The sequence below is a fragment of the Marmota flaviventris genome, chromosome 1, assembly GCF_047511675.1.
Source record: "Marmota flaviventris isolate mMarFla1 chromosome 1, mMarFla1.hap1, whole genome shotgun sequence".
Taxonomy (NCBI): domain Eukaryota; kingdom Metazoa; phylum Chordata; class Mammalia; order Rodentia; family Sciuridae; genus Marmota; species Marmota flaviventris.
The window spans coordinates 59,224,982-59,246,891 of NC_092498.1; the positions used below are offsets into that span (position 1 = coordinate 59,224,982).

Here is a 21,910-nt window from a genome sequence, read left to right on the forward strand (position 1 = left end):
ATTGGGACAGCTGTTTACAGAAGAAGTAGGAAGGGGGAAATAGCTCTGGAAAAACTTTTTATCCAAAACCAGTTGTATTAAAGATAGTTTGTTGCAAGAAATATAAAAATTATTCTAAAATTGTTGAAGAATTTATTGGAAAGATATTAAGGAATTACAAAAGACTCCATTCAGCAAGTGTGAGGACTTCAGCAACAAAGTGTGATCCTCATTTTTAACATGCTAATATTAGCATCACTCAGCAAACCACAACTCTCATTTTCCAGAGCTCTCAATTGCAGGTTTCCTAAAAATCTGAACCAATCTTTGGCCAGAAATCCAAGTGTTGAAGCAGAAGCAAAACTTCCAAAAGACCATGCCTGTGGGCAGGTAGTCAGGGGGAAAAGCCTGGCTATCCAGTCACATAGGCAGTCAGTACTGAAGTATGATCGTTCATGTTCTACCCCACCCCAAAATTCATCTGTTGAAATATGGACCCCTAAAGTAATGGTATTAGAAAGTGGGGTCTTTGGGGAGGTGATTAGGTCATGAGGGTAGAGCTTTCATGAGTGGGATTACTGTCCTGTAAAAGAAGTTCCAGACAGTTATCTTACCTTATCTGTGAACCCCAGAGCAAGCCTTACCAGACACAATGTTCTTGCTTCTTGATCTTGAACTTCCAACCTCCAGAACTGTAAGAAATAAGTTCTGTTGTTTGTCAGTCGCCCAGTTTATGTTCTTTTGTCTCTTAAACAGACACACACAGACACACACCTATGACTAGAACATTCCATCAAACTCCATCACTATATTGCTGAGAAGTGCCAAGTTTTCCCTTTCGTGGACCTGGTTTTCTCCAATTGCCCAGCTAAGAATTATTAGGTAGAAAAAAATCCTTAAAGATAGGTGGTAGGCCATGATTTTAGATTGTTTAACCAACTGAGACTTGCTTCAGCAAGTTCCCAATATGGAATTAATGGCAATGCTGTCTGAAGGTTTTGAAATACGGTCAAAAAAGTCTGCCAGTGAGAGCCCCTGAATGAAGATGCCCATACCAGGACAATGTGCATGTCATGGAGACCACCACACTTGGCAGCTGGTGATGCTGTTCTGCTTTGCTTACTTTTAAACAATGGCAACATAATTTTGGAAATTTGAACAAGAGAAATGCAGACATCTGAGTTTTCACCCCACTGATAAAAATCCACTTACAAAATACAATCCTATATTGTTGTGTACAGAATTTACACTGTCATGTCCTTTGTAGTCTGTGTTGTTTTATTTCTATGAGAAGAAATTAAATGGGTTATGGAGGCATGCCCACTCTCAGAGTGGTATAAACCTACCTTTCAAACTGCCTTCAGCCATTTCTGTGAGGGGAAAAATTTGTTGTCTAGTCCTTGTTTCAGGGAAGGAATTAGCACTGTTTTTAAAATGCACACAGGCATGAATTGCTGGAAGGCAAAAGTTAAATTTTCTCCAACTCAGTGAACCATTTCTTGGTTTGTATTCAACATGGCACATAGTAATGGCTCAAGTGCTAGCTGCTAAAAATAAATAAAATCTACATTGAAATTACCCCTGTGACTTTTTAGACACTAGAGAAAGACACACACACACAAACACACACGCACACAAATATATCAAATATTTTCAGGTGGCAAATGTTGATGTTTTTGCCTCTGCATATTGCCCATTTATATTAAAAAGCCAAGTATTGAGTTTCCATCTAATTTTATTCACATCACCTTTGTGTCCTTTTAGTCTAGAATCTTTTGTCTTTAAACTTCCTAATTGTTTTTGCTTTATGCAGTTTCATAATGAGTCCACCAAAAACCCTATTTAATGGAGGCAGTGCTGTGTGCTTGAAATGTTAAGTTTATGTTTAGAAAACAGATCCTTTCAGTAACACTGGTTTAGGAGGACAGGTGCTGACATTCACCAAGGAGAATGAGGGATTTTCAAAATAAGATTTTGGCAGAAGGGAACCACAGCAAAACCATACCCTTCATACCATTTATCATAACGCCTGCAGTTTCTGTCAAGGCAGGTGAACAATAATAAATATCCAACCAAGGTGGTTAATTTGTATTCAGAACATTTGAATAAATAAGAAGTTCAAAAAAATCCATGTAGGCTTTTGTTCAAAGGAAAACTCCAGCCATTTCCCTCAGCTCAGCAGTCTGGAAGTTCAAAAGGTAAGAAGTGCTTCTTGCCAAGACTAAACTCTGGCAAGTATTTGAAAATAAGTTTAATTATGAACTGGCATTTTGGGGGCAGCTCAGTATAGTTGGAGTCTTGATATAAACAAGGAATGAGAGTTAAATTTATGTGTAAGAACTTGACTCCACCTCCTTTACTATTTTCTAAATTTTAGAAGCTTAACAAATACATTTCCCTCTCACCATCCATCCCCAGCTCTAGTACTTGACTTCTGAGTTCTATTTCTCAAATAATAAAAAAATATTAAGAATTCAGTTTCTATAATAACAGGAAATTGGACAGATTCTAAATGCACAAAAGTATGTGTACGTGCCATTTCTATATCCTGCCCTCTCTAAAATAAATCCATCTTCTTTTTTTAATTAATTAATTTATTTAATAAGTCCATCTTCTTTGAACTGAGTTTTATATATGATAAAATATACTAAACTATTTCTAGACTGCTACCTAAATATGTAGATTATTTCCAAGGAGCTAATTTATCATCATTAACATAAGACAGTTCATTTATTTATCTTTGAGTTTTTTAAAAATTAAGAAATTGCAAACTAAAAATATAGGTGATTTCTTGCTTTTTCTCTTAAAAATTTACTGAATATCTACTGTGTATGAAAAATAGAAATGGACACCATCGAAAATGTGAAAAGGGACATATGGACATTGGCTTCTACAAGCTTCTACAAGTGAGGAAATTAGCACACTTTTAAATAACTCCAGCTATGATAACTATAATAATGGAAATTCCATCAAAACTATGGAAGGGATATTGAGAAATAAAAAGATTAGTCATAGATCATAAGACCCAGCAATTACACTACCATTCTACCCCAAAAGAATTCAAAACACTTATTTAAGCAAATATTGTACTATACACAAATGTTCATAGCATCACTATTTACGGTAGCCAAAAGGTGGAAACAACCAAGTGTTCATCAATTGATGAATGAAAAAAAATGGTATATTGATATAGTGGAATATTATTCATTCATAAAAAGGAATGAAATTTTGATTCTTGCTAATGTGGATGAACCTTAAAATAATTATGCTAAATGAATGAAGCTGGACACAAAAGTCACATATATTTCATTTCTATGAAATGTCAAAATAGGAAACCCACAGAAATAGAAGGCAGATTAGTGGTTTGTCGGGGGCTGGGTGGGCAAAGGGGGTTTCTTTTAGGGGTGATGAAAATATCTCATAACTAGATAGAGACAATACAGTGACTGTGTAAATGCCGCTGAACTGTACACTTTAAATGGTTAGTGGTTAATTTTATGCTATATGAAGTTTACCTCAATTTGAAAAATTAAAATGTTTGTTATGCAGGGTATACATGATAGGGATGGAATCTTCATTGAGGTATGAAGTATTGAAAAAGGTGGGCAGGTCAGGTGGTGGGATTTTTACATATTGATAGAATTGCAATGGGCTTGCCAGAAGCAAGAAACTTATTGAAAAAATTCTGGAGATTGGAGAATGTAGTTTTGTTCCTGAAATGGCAGATTATATTTTCTGCTTCTTGATTATGGTACACAGGAGATAACTTCCCATTGCTTATTGATCAGACGTGTTTACTCTAAAGGTGTATTGTTCTGTTGATTCATTTTTTAAAGACTTGTACCTCTTTTCCAGATCTGTACGTTTCAGATGGTATCAGGGATTTTACCCCGCAGGCTCTCAGCCAGTGACATGGGCCATTGATAATGTCTACATTGGTCCCCAATGTGAAGAGATGTGTAATGGACATGGGAGCTGTGTCAATGGAACCAAATGTATATGTGATCCTGGCTACTCAGGTCCAACCTGTAAAATAAGCACCAAAAATCCTGATTTTCTTAAGGATGATTTTGAAGGTAGTCTTTTCATAAATTCTGTGTAACTTTATGAAAGAACTTATAAATTGAGTATCAATTTTATCAAAATAATTGTAAACACTGAAGGGTTCATTTAGTTCTGAATTTATTAGGGTTCCACTTTTTAAATAATCATCAAGAGCGAACAGGACCTTTATAGAGAAAAAACTAAGGCTATTTTTACTTACCCTTTATGTCACATGTAACTTCTAATTAATGAAAATTTTGGAAAATATCTCCAGAAAGTTAGTCTTCTTGGATGGGAAGAAATGATTTATCAGAAATCTAACTTCCTTTCATTGCTTTCCCAATAACTCACTAAAGAACCTCTCATCGCTTTTTGGAGCTTGCTTTTACACCTCTAAATCCAGCATCATTATATGTGAAGATAATGTCACAACATAGAAAAATGTACATGATGTAATGATTATATAAAAGCATTTAGATTGTAGATGCACTATGACCAAGCTATGGAAAAATATTTTCTAAGAGAAAGTCTTATGTCATAGCTATCTATATTAGGATAATGAGATTAAAAAATTTTCTTTGTTTTTCCCAAATTTTCCTTAAAACTATATATTTATGGGTTTACAGTACATATTAAAACTAGATTTAGGTATAGATAAACAATAGAACATTATACTGCCATAAAAAGGAATGAAATATGAATACATTTTAAAGCATGAATGAACTTTGAAAACACTATGCCAAGTGATAGAAGCCAGCACAAAAGGCCACATGGTATATATTTCATGTATATGAAATATCCAAAATATGTAAATCCATAGAAACAGAGAAAAATTAGTGGTTTCCAGTGGGTGGAGGTGGGAAAATGGGGAGTAACTGCTTAGTGGGGGTACAAGGTTTCCTTTTGGGGCATTGAGAAACTTGAACTATCAGCAGTGATGATTGCACAACACAAATAACATACTTAATGTCACTGAATTTTTCACTGTAAAATGGTTTAAATGGTAAACTTAATGTTTTGCATATTTTACAATAAAAATATATGAAATCTAAGATGAATAGCTGAATACAGTTGAAAGCTGACTTTCAAAACATTATTTAAGCCAGGCACAGTAATATACGCTGTGATCTCAGCAACTTGTGAGCATTAGGCAGGAAGATTGCAGGTTCAAGGCCAGCCTGGGCAACTTAATGAGACCCTATCTCAAAATAAAAATGGCTGGGGATGTGGCTCAGTGGTAAAAACACCCAGAGTTCAATCTCCAGCACCAAAATATACATACATACATACACACACATATTATTTAATAGGGGCTATTAAGTTACACTAAAATTTCTTCTATTAAAACCATGTTTTTAAAAAATCTTTTGTTATCCCTGCCTAATACTATCCTCACATTAGAGAGGACACAGTGGAAAGACTGGTGAAAAGCCTGTATATTCTCCTTCACTTTGGGGCCACACACTCTGTGACTATGTAGTATCATTTTTTTTTCAGTGTGGAATAATAAAAAAGAGAGACCCATCTGGCCAGACTATTAATCCTCAAGGAAAGATTTTTCCTTCTATCATGTGGGCTCTTAGATTATACTAGCCCAGGCTAAACAATTCAAATAAACTAATACGTTGAAAAGGAGCCTTCTCCCAAAATACACTTTAATATTTATGACTTTATATTTGAAAACTATATGGTGGTGCTGGCAGTGTAGCTCAGTGGTAGAGCACTTGCCTACAAGCCCAAGGCCCTAGGCTCAATCCCCAGCACTGAAAAAAATAAAACAAAAAGTACAAAATGTATTTACCATATTCCTTTTAAAATAGAATAATTATACTTGGGGTTCATGGGTAAACTACATTTCCCACTTTTTTCAGGTCAACTGGAATCTGATAGATTCTTATTAATGAGTGGTGGAAAGCCATCCCGGAAGTGTGGAATCCTTTCCAGTGGAAACAACCTCTTCTTCAATGAGGATGGCTTGCGCATGTTGATGACTCGGGACCTGGATTTATCTCATGCTAGGTAATCATTGGAAGACTGCATTGTAATGTATGATAATGGACCTAATCAAAACAGAAAGAAGCAGAGAGATCTCAAGGACAAGGCCTTCCCTTAGAGATGCTGGACTTCTTCCTGGTGGGAGCCTCCATTAAGACACAGTTCATATTATTTCCAGTCAACACTGAAAGATTAGTTCAATAGCCACATCAGAAATGAAGCACAGCTAAACAGACAAACCCTAATATCTATTCTTTTGTAAGTTTGAGACTGGCAAATGACAATGTTTGATTTACTTTAACTTCAAGAAGATGATATTGCATCTTCTTTATCCACATTCTACAAACTTTTCATTAGTACTTGGACTATGCAGAAATTATATACATTTATTATAACACACGTAGCAAAGAGCTTATTTGAAATGCAATACATCCTTAAATTATTCACGGTTAATTTTATCTCCACTAGCAATTTTATTTAAGAACATTTGAGGCATGACCTTATTCTTTATAAGCATCTTTCCAATGATTCACTCACACATTCTAAGAAGTCATTTTCTAAATTGAGCACAGTCACTCAGAAACAAACATTTTAAACTGGCTCAGAGGATTATGTCCTGTCAAGATGTGTATCCCTTGATCATTTGATGAGCCAAAAACTTAAGAAAGACAATTTAACATGTATAAAATGGAACCCTGACCTATTTTTGCAAGTGAATAAAGAAATCGTGTTTTTAGTTTTCGAAATATTTCAAAGTATCTTAAGATATGTCTTACATATTCATTGCCTCTTCCACCTAAATCTTTATTGATCATACATTTTATCACACTTCATATAAAATACAATTCTATCTGTGATATAATAATTTTGCAGTTATAGAAAGACTTTACTTATATTTATTCCATTTTAATATATATAGTTTAACTTGATACATTTTACTTCAGATTTTCACTAGAAGCTAATTTCTCTAATTTAGAAGTTACTAGGTTTTTCAAATAAGTAATTTTGATATGCTTTTTCTTAACTACCAACAACTTGGTAGTTATTTTATTACTAAATTAATATAAACATATTCCTAATATAAGTAGACTATATTCTGAAAATCTTTCTCTGTAAATAATTAATGTTTTTATGAGTGTAACTATCACTAGGCACTAGCCACGTATGTTTTCTTTAATCCAATGTTAAAAGCTTCATAATATAGCTCATCTCCATAGCATGCTGTGTAGGATTTGCATATATTGACCTGACAATGCTTCATGTAAGATCCCAATTTTTCCAGGGTCATGAGACAAATAAATGGAAGGTGGGGAAATCATGAGGAATGAATTTTTTTATATGGTACTGATAACATTTATTATGAGCCCCATTACATTTCTCATGTTTGGCATGCATACGTTATTAGGTATATATGTTGAGTTCTACATGAAATTTATTCTGCATTACCATCTATCGTAGTGTCCAGACCAGGCACCAGCAGCTTGCCTGCCAAAGATAACATGTGAGCTCGTTTTCACTGGCACCCCAGCTGCTTGCTACTGCTCTGTCCACCTCCCTGCCAGCTAGGAAAGCTGCCACTGGCTGGCTGCCACAGTTCTCAGCGGCCAGCATCATCCATCCCCGGACCCAGCAACAGATAGAGGCTGGCTCAGCTGGCTACCACCAACCACCCACACCCATGTTTCCCTGCCTCTGGCACAAAAGACAGAAAAGAGGTCCAGGCTTGACACACCTCTTCCAAAACTGCCTGGCCTTTTGCAAAGAGGTGCTACAACTGATGAATTTAAATGTGTCTCCCAAAACCAGTGATACGAGATCTGTAAAAGTACTGGTGAAACCTGAGAATTGATTTTGCTGATAACGTGGCATAATCTCTATTAATTCCATTCTTCTAGTTTCAAATACTAAGGACTAGAATCCAATTTATCTTAAGTAGATAACTACACACTCCCAAATTAGAACAGCCTTTGGATCCCTCCCATCATCTTATGGAGCAGCCAAAGGGTGCAAAGAATGCTCACTTCCCTCAGATTCTCCTCTAAGGAGAGATTTGAGATCCAAATATGGGCACAGAATTGCCATTTTTCACACTTCACATTTAATTAACTCCCTTTCACATTAAAAAGGAAAATCAGGCTTTGAAGTGATTGCTTTGGACATTCATTAAATCATCATTCCTTAAAGCCATTCATTCCCCCCACATATCTTTGGTGCTTGTATTCTGTTATAATATGGATTTCTCATTGAAGTAAAAGTCTACAGTAAAGTTTACTAATGTCAGATTTGTGCAGTTCTTCATGAGACTGGGATGTGGGAAAGGTGTTCCAGACCCTAGGAGCCAGCCTGTGCTTCTACAGTATTCTCTCAATGGTGGCCTCACCTGGAGTCTCCTTCAAGAGTTTCTTTTCAGCAACTCCAGCAACGTGGGCAGGTACATTGCCCTGGAGATACCTTTGAAAGCTCGTTCTGGCTCTACTCGCCTCCGATGGTGGCAGCCATCTGAAAATGGGCACTTCTACAGCCCCTGGGTTATCGATCAGGTCAGTCCCTTCAGGATTAACTATTTTAATTTTTGTCACTTGAGCTGAACATGGCCTTAGAAAGCATTTAGTCCAATCCCCTAACTCCGTATAGGAAGTCCAGGCCAATTTAGTGACTTGCCTAAGGACCCACAGCTAGATTAGATAAGGGCTTTAGCTTCCTTTCATTCTCTGGTCCCTCAATTGCGTAAGCCCATGAAAATAAACCATGCAACAGAAGGCCTAGATCCTGCTCATAAAGAATGCTGCCATATGGATCCAGCAACTTTATCAAGCCTGATACAAGGTTATAATTCCCTGAAAGGAAAATGTGCAAAACTGGCATTGGTGCCACAGAAAGTCAGCCATTTTCAAATCTTCTTTCCTGGCCTTTAAAGAAAAAAAGAGGAATAAATCTGCTCAACGTCTTTATGGACTGCCCTAAAGGAACTTCATACATAATAGAATAGAAAAAGTACCTGTGAACAAACAGTAGAGTCCATTGAATGAATTGGAACTGAAATGCCTCAGGGTACAAGTGTCCGTAAATAGAAATTTTACCTAGAAAATAATCACACGTAAGCCAAAGTTTGCTTTCCCAGCTTGGGTACATATAGTTTCCAAAGGCACAGTTTGGCCAGTGAATGCTGTGAATGGTTTTGTCAATCCTTTGATTTGTTTTCTCTAGCTTCTTGCCAGATGGGCAAGCAGACCACATAAACAAGAGCATTCTGAAAGGCCCCCTAACATTATGCTAGCTGTATAGTGCCAGCTCTGAACAGACTGGCAGATTAAAACAAACAAACAAAAAGACTGAACTTTCCCGTACCTTAAAGCCAAATTGAGAATTTAGGGTGTTGCTTTTTTTTTTTTTTTTTTTTTACTCTATTTTAGATTCTTATTGGAGGAAATATTTCTGGTAATACAGTCTTGGAGGATGATTTCACAACTCTGGATAGTAGAAAATGGCTGCTCCACCCAGGGGGCACCAAGATGCCTGTGTGTGGCTCTACAGGTGATGCCCTGGTCTTCATTGAAAAGGCCAGCACCCGTTATGTGGTCACCACAGACATTGCTGTGAATGAGGATTCATTCCTACAGATAGATTTTGCTGCCTCCTGCTCAGTCACAGACTCTTGCTATGGTAAGTCATCCATCTCCAGACAGGGCCAAACATCTGTGGCTGCCTCTGCTCTAGGACCATTCAGAACCTCTGATAAGTCCATGTGTGATACATAGATGAATTGTGAGTTTCTGAAATATTATTGAATTTTGTCTTCAATAGGTACATTCTGACTCAAAAAGTTAAAGTCCAGTAAGTGAGCAATATGATTTTTATATGTACTTGTATAGTCATGAATTTTAAATCACCAGCAAAATTGACATTCAGAATTCCTGTAGGAAGGTCAAAATTTGAGAAGTCTGCTCAGTTTTTTTAACTATTTAAAGACTGATCATTAAAATATATAATTAATATATTCTCTGTGTGTTAATAATTAAATGAACATTATACATTAATTTACAGTTATAAATTATATAGCACTTAATGCATTTATATAATTTATGTTACTAGTATGATATTAAATTATAAATATATAACATGTATAGCTATGAAGCAATAATTTTGCTGTAATCGCTCTGAAAGTTTCTCATTATAAAGGAGGATTCAGCAAAATTTACTTTTTTCACTAGATCATATTTCCTTGAAATAAAAAGTATTTCAATATAAAAATTTAAAGATAATAAATAATGTACAGAAGTATTTCAATATAGAAATTTAAAAATAATAAATAATGTACAGAAATATTTCAATATAGAAATTTAAAAATAATAAATAATGTACATAATAAATAATGTACAAAATATGGGGAAACATTTCAGAGTAAGAAACACAAATATAGGGAAAAATCAAATTGACATTTGATTGAAAATAAAATATAGAAATGTGATAAGTGACTATGGTTCTTGGGTCTGTTTCCTGTTGCAGCTATTGAACTGGAGTACTCAGTGGATCTTGGATTGTCATGGCACCCACTGGTGAGGGACTGTCTGCCTACCAATGTTGAATGCAATCGCTATCATCTGCAGCGGATCCTGGTTTCAGATACTTTCAACAAGTGGACCAGAATCACTCTGCCTCTCCCGCCTTACACTAGGTAGGGATGCTTCTGCATGAACTGACCCAACTTCCATTGGCATATTTTAGCACAGAAAGTTTAAATGGGATAGATGAGGTTTTGTTACCTGTCCATGGTACTGCTATATATGAACTATTAAGGCAATCTTAATAAAAATAAGGTAAGCTTGTTTTTGTGGTGACATTATTCTGAATATTCCCAAAATCAAGGCCTTTACTTTAAAAATATTTTTTAAAGAATGGCCTATAGAAGAAAACATTGGCTCCATTAACCAACTTTTTCAACCAAATTTAGAGATGCCAAGAACAAATAATTTAAATAGGTCAGTTGAACACAAAATAGATTTAAATTGAGCATATTTGCCAGTTATACTGACATAATGTAGTGAGCATTATCATATGAATGGATGTAGCAAATAATTTTGTGTTAACATTAGCTTCTGCTTTGGGAATTTTATTTTGAACAATATCTTGAGAATCATCACCCGGAGCATTCTCTTCTGTGAAAGACAGTTGTAAATGCTTCATTCACTGTGTCTATGGGAAATGGTCGTGGCTTAAGAAAATTGCCTGGTAAATGCTGGTAAAGAAGTCGAATCTAAATTACCTGTGCACTTATTCTGCTATTCGGGTAAGGCAGAGGATTAACTGCTTAGTAGAATAGTGTAATATGACTCTTTCACCATCGAAAGTACGTCTTTATCATAGGAAAACTTTAAAAATCTTGATAGAAACTCCTGTTCCCTCCAAGAAAATAGTGATCAGTTTCTGCCATTAAGAAAGAAGCAACTAACGCAGCATGTGGAATAAGAGTTATAGTTTGGTCTCATTATTGTTCTGTCGCCTCCCCACAAATGAAGAATGAATAAATCTCTTAGCAAATGGCCATAAAATCCAACCATTCATCTGGACGTAACTTTTCTTGGGATTATCATAAATGTGATGGTTTCAGTTACTAACAGCCCAGGGCTGCTTTACAATTGCTGGCTCAGAGGCACGAGGCTATATTAACTGTCAGCACACTTGCCAAGTTTAAATGAGATACATGAGATTTTGTTGCTCGTTAAAGGTATTGCCATGCATGAATTATTAAGGCGATCTTAATAAGTAAAATAGAAAAAAAAACTCCATTAAGGCAGCAGTCTTTTAAGTCTTTATGAATTCTATGAATTATTACCCAGCTACTCGGCCGCATTTTGCAAATAAGCGACATTCTAAGATTTACTCCAGCTAGTCATTATACCCTGGAGTCTTTTACTCAAGAAAAGTAATTATTTCTCATCTTTTAATCTATCTTTTAATTGTCTCTTGCACATACCCACAAGAATTTTGACCCTTTCAAATGATATTTGAAAAAATCTGATGAGCATTCATTTACTCCTCTTACCTTCTGTTACCGTATTGAAAATTTGCAGTTTGTTTACTGTATTACCCTCAAGGCTCATGTTGCACAATGGTCTTCAAGGTGACACTGTCTTATAACAAAGCCCTTTGGGTAATTCAGAAAGAAATGTGCATGGTTGTAACCCAGGCTGGACCCCCTTCTTATCATGCTCTGCCACATGCCAAAGATCATTAGAACAACATGCCAGCCTCAGAGCACTTTCCTCAAACATAAGTTAACATATCTGTACTCTGTTAACTCTTAATTCCCCTACATGTTAAATATGGCATATTCTTGTTTTAGGTTAAGCTGACCGTCTTGTGGTCTGGAAATGTGTTCAAATGTTAAATGTTTATGTGGCCCACCAGCCTGAATTGAGGATTTCAGTTTGTAGCTCTTTGCCATAAATAAATGTGATGTTGACAACTTAAAATCTGTGCTAAATAAGGGTTGGGAATGACTGTGACCATGTGACATTGCCGCTTTCTCCACTCACTTATCATGTGACCATAGGTTAGGATCCCAGGATTTTTGCCACAGTGGTAGTGAAAGTAAACCAAAGTTGATTGTCCACAAATTAGCATCAAACCATTCATCAATCAAACTGAAATGGCCAGTAATCATCAGTAGCAATTATTCATTCATGAAGCAAATTATCCACTCATAAAGCAAATACTTTTGAACTGCTTAATTATGTACTGGATCTTGGTGCAAATGAGATGTATCTCTGCCTCAAAGACCTTTTAGGTCAATGAGAGAGTTATTAGCCAGAAATACCCTAGTAGTCATGGAAGTAAATATACAATCCAACTATGCAATGATGGAGATCAAATACATGATGCTATAATATTGGATGTCATAAGGAAATTTCATTTGATCAAGACCATGGAATAATTTCTCAAGAAAATGGTAATTTAGGTAGGATATAAAGGGTGAATGGGAACTAATTAGGTAAAGAATAAGGGTAAGAGTGTTCCAGGTAAGAATAATGGCCTATCGTAGGAGGAAGTGAGCATGTTTGAGATACTGTACATGTGGATTAGACAGACGATGGTAGGGCAGGCAGAGTAAGGTGTGAGATGATGTCAGACCATGAAGAGCAGGTTTTATTAAAGATTTGAGGATTTATTATAGGAACACCAAAAAGGCCATGGGCATGTTCAGGGACAGGGAGCCATGATCAGATTCAAATTCAGAAAAGCTTATTCTAACTGGAATACAAATTGGAGGGGATAAGAATAGATGCAAGGAGGCTCCTAAAGAGGTGGAAATGCTTGTAGTTTTGACTTAAGAAGAGAAGTGTAGAAATTTAAGAGACAGGGAGACAAGAACAGTAGACCAACTTGATGATGAAATGAACATGGGAAGTTGAGGGAAAGTGTGGCATTGAAGGTGTCTCCCTGGTTTCTGAGTTGCAGAACTGAATGGATGCTGGTCCTTCTCACTGGGAAGGGAACATTGAGACTAAACAGAAGATACAATACACTGCTGGAGGCATTGCTATATTCAACAATAAATAATTGGGGTAGATTTATCATTTATTCTTTGCCTTACACATTGGTTAGGTTAGATTTTCCTGGAAAAAAAGAAGATGAATGTGTAGTATAGGAAGAGCTCTGCCTTTTCAGCCCTGTGAGTCTGTAAACAAACTATAGACAATTATTACTGAAGTTTCCAAACTTCAGTTTCCTCATCTGAAAAATAGAGGTCCTTTTAACCATACCAAAAAAAAAGCTAATAATTGTGCATGGAAGTATGTATAGCATTATAAATCATTTTTACTTTTATGAATTAACCGTATGATCACACTTGTTAACCATAGCCCAAGTTTATTGTCAGATTTAAAACGAAGAAATCTTCTGAAGCCCCAGTGTAGCTTCCCAAGCATGAGCCCATGGTTCTGCTTTGCCACTGTCTTAACTCATTGCCCTAAAGGAGGTTACAACCCATTGGAGGAAAATGAGAAGTATACCTAAGGGACAACTTAAACATAATTAATGCTGTGTATAATTTAGAGCTTCACTGGGGAAGAGCTAGAAATGCTACAGATGTGGAAATGAGAGAAAGTGTTGAATTGCCAGAGTTACAGGGTTTCATGGGAGTGTTGAACCCTGGACTTGAAGAATGGCTAGGAATTAGGTGGGTAAAGGGAAGAACATTTTAAAGCAGGGGAACCAGCTGAACAAGACAGGAACCTGTGGACATGATCCTGGAAGAAGCACAGGAGTTGCTGATTAAAGCAGAGGACTCATATCTGGAAGCTGCTAGTTAGTAGAGTTGGGTTAACTTACAGCAAGCATTGAAGCAAGGAAAGGGGGTTAGACTTGTAGGGAAAATGTACTACTCTGGTGTTTCTTGAGCTGGCAATATCCTTGTAAGAGAAAAAAAATGGAAGAACAGAGAGACTTAAGAGAAGGTGGCAGAGGTGTTATGCTAATGACCTATTGATAAAGGAAGAAGGGTCAGGGCTACGGCTAACACGGAGGGACGAGGTACTTTAGTTAGAGAAAATTTTAAAGAAAGTTGATAAAATTCAGTCACTGACTTCTTCTTCATTATACTCACAAGAGATGTCTCTGAAGTTTAAAGGCTGGCAGGCTAGTGAGAAGAAGTGGGGAGAGAACTAAAGTAGATTCCAGGAGGGACAATATGGCAAGTTAAGTCAAAATTTGCCAAATTAAATGTGATGGCTGGAAATACATAAGGAAATATCTATTTGCTAGAGAGTTGAGAATCTGAGCCGAAGGGAAATTTAATAAACTTTGGAGGTATGAGCATGGAAGTGATAGACAATGCTATCAAACTGCATCAGCTCTCCACAAGAGAGTTTTCAGAAAGAAAAGAGAGGATTCCTAAGTGCAGTAACGGGAGTGGAAGTGGTTAACAAAGGAACTGAGAAGACTCAGTCAAAAGCCAAAATAACATGGTGACCATAAGCCAATTCAGAAGAGATAATCAAGCAAGAAGAGATGGTCCTCAGTGACATAAGCTACAGAGAGTAGTAGAGAAAAAAGTTTTACAGTAAACTTACAGGATTTTTCAATTAGAAGATAATCAGTGACCTTCAAAAGAACAGTTTCAGGAAGCTACTGGAAATAAATACAGTTTGTCTGGCCCCAGAGCCCATGGGCTTAACCACTATATTAGTACTACATCTTTATTACTTGCCTAAGAGATATGGTCCTAGGAGGAATAGGAATGGAAGAATGCCAAGAGTTCTTGAGAAAGACTGAAAATGGAGACAGAAAGATGCTAAAATCCATTTCATAGCCCCTCATCTGAATCTGCCTCCTCTTCTTTACTAACCCAGTCCTAAAATAACAGGTGACTCAAATGGCAAGGGTTCTTGAAATGTCACCTGAGAACCAGGGTGGGTCAATGGAAGGGCAGGTAATTCAAATCCACCGAGAAAGAGAGGGGGGGAGTGATCACTGGAAGGCTCAGGTGTGACATGGCTATTTTAAGTCACAGTTTGAAGATGATCTATTCCTTCAACTAGCCCTCGTGACCCTACTGATACCACCTTGTTTAAAGATTAACTACAACACTTTGGATGCCAGGTGGTTTTAGCCACAGCATGGAAGCTACTTAATGTTTGCTAGAGGTTCCAAGGAAAAGTGGGAAGCAAAAGAAAGGGTGAACTGTGGAAGGATTGGGGTAATGGGAAGAGGGTGAAGGAGGCTGTAAAATTTTGCAGGCAAATAAATTTATTGAGGAAGGATATTTTCCAATGACATTCCTACATACTATAACTACTAGCAAAGAAATGGAGTCATACTAAGGAAACCAAATAACTAAGCTTAATGTTTGCTGGGTTCTTCAAACATTCAAGAGTTAAAAGTTCATTTTATATTATGTGTGTGTGTATTTGTAGATGGACATAATACCCTTTATTTTATTTTTTTATCTTTATGTAGTGCTGAGGATTGAACCCAGCACATGCTAGGCAATCACTCTACCACTGAGCCACAAACTCAGCCCTACAAGTTCATTTTTTTAAGGAGAGATTTTTATTCTTGCCCTCATTCTCTTTATTTCTGTCAATTGTTACTTCCAGCATAATAGCATCTTTTGAAAACCTTTTTGCAAGCATTCACATTACTGACTATCTCATTAAAAACTTTCACCCAAGCCAAACAAGTATTGGACTTTTCTTTCATATCATCTTCTCACATATCATTTTACTTCTTTGAACGTTGCTGCCATTATTTTACAAAAATATTGCTGGTATTTCAGGACCGTAGGACATAGTAAAATAATTTTGTCTAATACAATTCATGCTACTATTGATTTTCATCTACTAAATATATTAATATATTTTGGACACTTTGTTAAAGCAAATTAAATATAGTTTTACTTCCATTACAATAGAGAATAAAACTAATTACATAAATTCTGCAACTACTCTCAGCTTTATTCGTTGTTAACATTGTTTTCAAAATTTTATCAGAGAAGTATAGTTTGGCTGTGTTTTGCATATATGGATTATTAAGACTGTTTAATGTTAACTACAAGTCAATCTCCATTGAGGAAATAGATATTTTACAAATTATAAAAAAAAAAATGTCTCGTATTTGATGGCTGGTCCAATGTATTTGATGCCCTCAGTGGACTTAGTCAAAATACATTGTTTTTATGTCATAATTACTTATAATTATCAGCAAAAATAATTTTAAAATTAACTGGGCATGGTAAAGCATGCCTGAAATCCCAGTTACTCAGGAGGCTGAAGCAGGAGAATTACAAATTAAAGGACAGCCTGGACAATTTAGCAAGACTCTGCCTCAAAAAAATGATAGTGGGTCATGGGTATAACATAGTACTAGAGCACCCTATGTTTAACCCCCATGCTACAAGTTTTTAAAAAAACAACTAATTAGTTAATTAATTAAAATCTATATTAATCTAAAAATGACAGCCACATTATTTTATTTTTAATTCTCAAATTAATATTTTCACTGTGATTTTAAAAGGACTACAGATAATTTTTGCTCACAATGTTGACTCTTTAAAATCTAAACATAGAAAATTAAAGAGAATAGTTTACCAGTCCTCCACGTACTTTAGCTTTGACAATTATCAATTCATGTCTGATATCATTGTTTCATAACTAGTAGTGCTTGCTCCTACCTTCTGTGTTATTTTAAAGCAAATCCTAGACAGCATCTTATGTCAACTGTAGATATTTTTGTGTGTATCATTAGAAGAGAGGGACTTTAAAACAACAAATCTGTGATATTGTTATCATGCCTAAAAAATTAGTTGTAATTTCTTATTCTGTCTTTATTCTATATTCAGGGTTCCAATTTCCCCATCTCAAAATGTGTCATAGGTTTTTTTTCCAGTCAAGATAAATCAGTATAATTGGTAGAAATGTCTCTTAAGTCTCCTTTAACCTCTAGATCCCTCTGCCTTCCTTTTGTAATGGGGACTGTGAGACTGAGAGGTTATTTTATTTTCCCCAACATCACACAGTCAGTGGTTAGGCCAGGATTGTTACAAAGTTCTCCATTTATTCTCTACCAAGGGAAAAAGAAAGGCCAAGTAGGGTGGCTCATTTAAAATCTTCTCTTACTAACTTTGATTTTTAGAGGTTGTGTGCAAAATAGTTTGAAAGATCTACTGAACAGGAATACAAAGTAATAATGAAACGAGATCCTTCCTTGTTTTATTAGTGAATCGGTGTGTGACCTGGGTCATTGGGCCTCATCTTCACTGTTAGAGTAGGAGGATGAAGTCATCCTGAAGAAAAGAGCAGAAACTGAAATGTATTGAAATCTATTAAAAGATGTGGAGGCAGTGTTGGGAAACATACCAAGAGGCTAGTGATAGGAACCATGTTATTGGCAGTAACTTTCTAACTGCTTAGCAATGGTGTAGGATCCACAGCTCATTTGTTCTAGGACAGAGATAGGTTATTGAGAGATCTAGAACCCAGAAATAGGGGAGTGAGATATAGGGTTTTATTAGGAAATATTTATGGGGAAGAGTCTGTGGCAATGGGCTAGATAGGAGACTTCTCCAGAGTCCATTGGCTTTGGTAGGACAGGAGCACCTCTGTCCCTCACAGTGCTTTACCACAGTGCTTTCACCTCCTTTCCTTCACAATGGTGCTCCAGGAAAAAAAAAACATTTCTCCCTCACAGCATTTTATCCAGTGGTAATCACCCAGGGACATATATTCTTTCCAAAGTGCCCCAAGTTCCACACCAGTTACCAAAGAGAGAGGAGTTGTATCATCTAGACTATAGAAGTTAAGCAGCATTAGCTTGCTTAACTTTCTTTGTTCCTAGTCTGACCAGCACCCCAAGGAGCAGCTGTCCTGGCATATGTGCAAAAAAAAAAACTAGTTTTCTACAAATAAAACTAACTTGTCCTAGTTCCCAGCATACATGAGAGAAAGTTAATGTCCTTCAAGATACTACCATCCAGACATTCTGGCCTGGTTGCTCTCTGTTCCCTTGACTTGGCCAGGTCCCCAGGAACTGAAAGGGTCATTCCAGAGACATTGTGTTTTACTGTCCTTCTTTTTCTTTAAGGATGACATGAATGAATATTTATATATTAAACAACACTCATGTAGCCTTGCTTTGTGCATTAGATGGGGAGGAAGTGGTATAAATTAAAAAATGTATGCAAAAGGAGAGATTTCAAGGATGTGTAAAAATTAAAAATCTGCTCTGGGGCCATTTTTTCTCCAACTCCAAGAAGCAGCAGCTGGTGGTAGCTATCATTATAAGGAACCTTCAGGATAAAGGATGACACCTGCCAAGGGATACACCGAGACACTTGTAGGTCTCGGTAAACATGAACTAATTAATTTTCACAACACCCTTGTGAGTCAGGAAGTAGCATTTCCTAGTTCTACAGATGGGGAAGTGTCAGCACATAAACATAAGTGATTTGGCCCTTTCACATAGCAAGACTGTGACAGTGCTGGGAATAAGGAGTCTTATTGAAAGGCTTAGCGGTTGAATTCAACTTCCAGATCTTTGCTAACTTATATTTTAGTTCTTCCCCTTAGTGACAGTGTTTCTTTTTATGAAGTAATATTGGATGATATATGCACCCTTGTTTTATGGGCACATAATTACTAGGTATAATTATTCCTAAGAATATAAAAATCATCTTTTGAGAAGGAGCTTTAGAAATGGTCAAATGTAACCTCCTTATTATGGATGTTAAATTACTCACCGTCGACATAGAACTCTTTGGTGGCAGAGCAAAAAATTAGAGCCCTCACTCACTTTACTTCCACTGGCCAACTCTGGTTTTAGTACATTCTTCACCTGGTCTCCCACTGTTTCCTTTTCTGTGGAACTCCAGAGAGCTGCACAAATGAATATGTCAGGGTTGGAAGTCCCCACAAAGGCTGTCAACTCCAACAATGCATCAGGCTCTTAAATCTTCTGTCCGATCTCTCTGTTCAGTGGTTGCCCAGACAGTGATTAAACATAACCATGACTGGAAAGCCACCACCTGCTGGGCAGCCCGTGCCACCTCACACCTGCTGGGAAGCTCTCCTCCCCTTCAACAGCTACCAAGTCACTGCCCTGCACAGCTGACCCCAGACCCTGCTCTACAAAATGTCTTTTATTTTACTTTTGGGGGGCATCTTTATTGCTATCAACTTAATATTCTCTCAGTGACTATTTATGAAGTGCAATCTATAGGTGCCAACAATAAGATGATAATTAAGGAGAATAACCTAACAGAGGGAACTACATATAAATGTGCAGTTTAAACACAAAATGATAAGAACTTCGATGAAGCATGTATATGATATTAGGGGAACAAGGAATGTTTATTTTTATTTACTATCTATAAGCTCTGAGGTTACCAAACAATATTCCCTGAAGGTATTTCCTGCCTTTTAGAAATGTAAGAGTTCAAAAGAAAGACACAATACAGATATAAATGTTGACTAGTTATCAGAATACAAGAATTGAATTATGAAAATATGGCATTCCATTATGTTACTTACAGATGGTGCTGCATGTAAACAGACATAGCTGTTAATAAATTCTGTCATTAAAAATAGCAGAGTCACTGAGCTGCACAGCTCCAAGTGGGGAGAGATCTTTACAACATTGCCTTCTATGATAATGGTGGCCCCGATACAAATTCCCTCTACCTACAGAGCACTGCTTAGCGCTAGGTGCTGTCCATTAAATGTACAATGTCAAGTAGAAAGGGATCAACTCCACCCACTCCCTTATAACTTAGCATTCCAAGGAGACAGGTAGCATCAAATATATGTGCAGAGCAACACATGATTATGATTAGGCTGAATACTGTGAAAGGAAACGAACAGTTTTCTATGACAGAGAATAACAGGGAACAAACATTTTTAAAGGAGTCAAGAAAAAAATTGTCTGTGATGACTTGACACTTCCTCAGAGATCTGAAGGACCCACAGGGATGAACCAGGCATAGAAAAAGTGAGAGAGAAGACGAGCATGCATGCAGGAAGGTGGGAAAGAGTTTGCTTTGGGCACTGAGGGAAGTGAGGCTCTCGACATGAGTGGCCAGAATGAAGGAAAGGAGAGGGCCTTGCTCAGGCTAAACCTCATGAGGGTTTGGGGTTTAAGTGAAATGCAACAGGAAGTGATAGGAGAAAATTAGGCAGAGATGACTTTGCTGGGGGAACATATGGGAGCTGGGGAGCAAGGAGAACTGTGGAGAGATCAGTGGTGCACAGATGCATAGGAGACACTTATTGGACTGAACTATTTATTTTCCAGAAAGAAGATTTTAGTTCTGATTCATTTCTTTTCTATTTTCTACATTTTATGTAAATGTTTTCAATTAGAAAGTACAAGATCCTTGCTGTTGTTTGATCTTTTGTACCCTTTAAAACTGATATTCCTCAGTCAAAAGCCAACACACATGTGGATCAATAAACACAAATGATTTCCTTTACAAGACATTTAATGTTCACTTTGCGTGAACCTCACATATTGTTTGGATTTTACTGCCATCTAGTGCCTCTGAAAACATATGCTTATGTTTTTCACAAGACACTCCCAAAACTGTGCATGAGCAAGTGTGTTTCTGCTTCTGGAATGGAGAACTTTTGTTCTCCAAATTGCTTTTAAATCAATATGAAGTAAATCTGGTTGTATTTTTCACCCTCTGTTTTCTCTATAGAATTATCTAGGTTTTCTTTGATCCCCCATTTTACACTCATACTGTCCCTAAGGCTTTCATCTGGAGAATTCCTCAAGTATGCTGCATGAGGTGGACCAGTGTGCCCATTGCACAAAAGTATCTGTCTTAGGATGCAAGTGGTGGAGACTGAAATCCAGGGCATATTTTGTTCCAAAGTTGAATGCAGAGAGGTTACATCTGCTCAAGGGCAGGCATCCTTTCCGAATTTAATAATATAAGTTAGCAATAGCCCCGGTATCACTCCATGAAGTTTCCCATACGAAATTTGGGATTCCATTCCACTGTATCCTTCATTGTGATTCTCTTCTTCCAAGGTCCCAAGCCACTCGTTTCCGTTGGCATCAACCAGCTCCTTTTGACAAGCAACAGACATGGGCAATAGATAACGTCTATATCGGGGATGGCTGCATAGACATGTGTAGTGGCCATGGGAAGTGCATCCAGGGAGGCTGTGTGTAAGTAAATTTTTTCCTTTCTTCTGATTCACATCCCATCTAGGAGGTTTTCCTGAAACTGGTTTTTGTATTGCTCCCAAGCTACCTTGGGTTATACATTTTTCCTGAAATATGATATTGAACTAACTGTGAAGTTGATGGGTATTATATATCTTCATTCTTGCTTAGAGATTAGGAACTGAACAACAGCTACCTTGTCAGAAGAAAGCTAAATTATAATTGGCTG

The 21,910-nt window shown here is 36.8% G+C and overlaps 1 protein-coding gene across 2 annotated transcripts in view; it reads left to right on the forward strand.

Moving 5' to 3' along the window:
* The window catches only part of Reln (reelin), a 466,520-nt gene that overhangs the window by 401,443 nt on the left and 43,167 nt on the right, over window positions 1-21,910 (forward strand). For both annotated transcript variants that reach the window (XM_027926303.3, XM_027926304.3), the window contains exons 42-47: window positions 3,835-4,055; window positions 5,895-6,042; window positions 8,300-8,558; window positions 9,432-9,681; window positions 10,525-10,693; window positions 21,544-21,684. In XM_027926303.3, coding sequence (XP_027782104.3) covers window positions 3,835-4,055; window positions 5,895-6,042; window positions 8,300-8,558; window positions 9,432-9,681; window positions 10,525-10,693; window positions 21,544-21,684 — 1,188 coding nt within the window. The remainder of the gene's footprint in view (window positions 1-3,834; window positions 4,056-5,894; window positions 6,043-8,299; window positions 8,559-9,431; window positions 9,682-10,524; window positions 10,694-21,543; window positions 21,685-21,910) is intronic.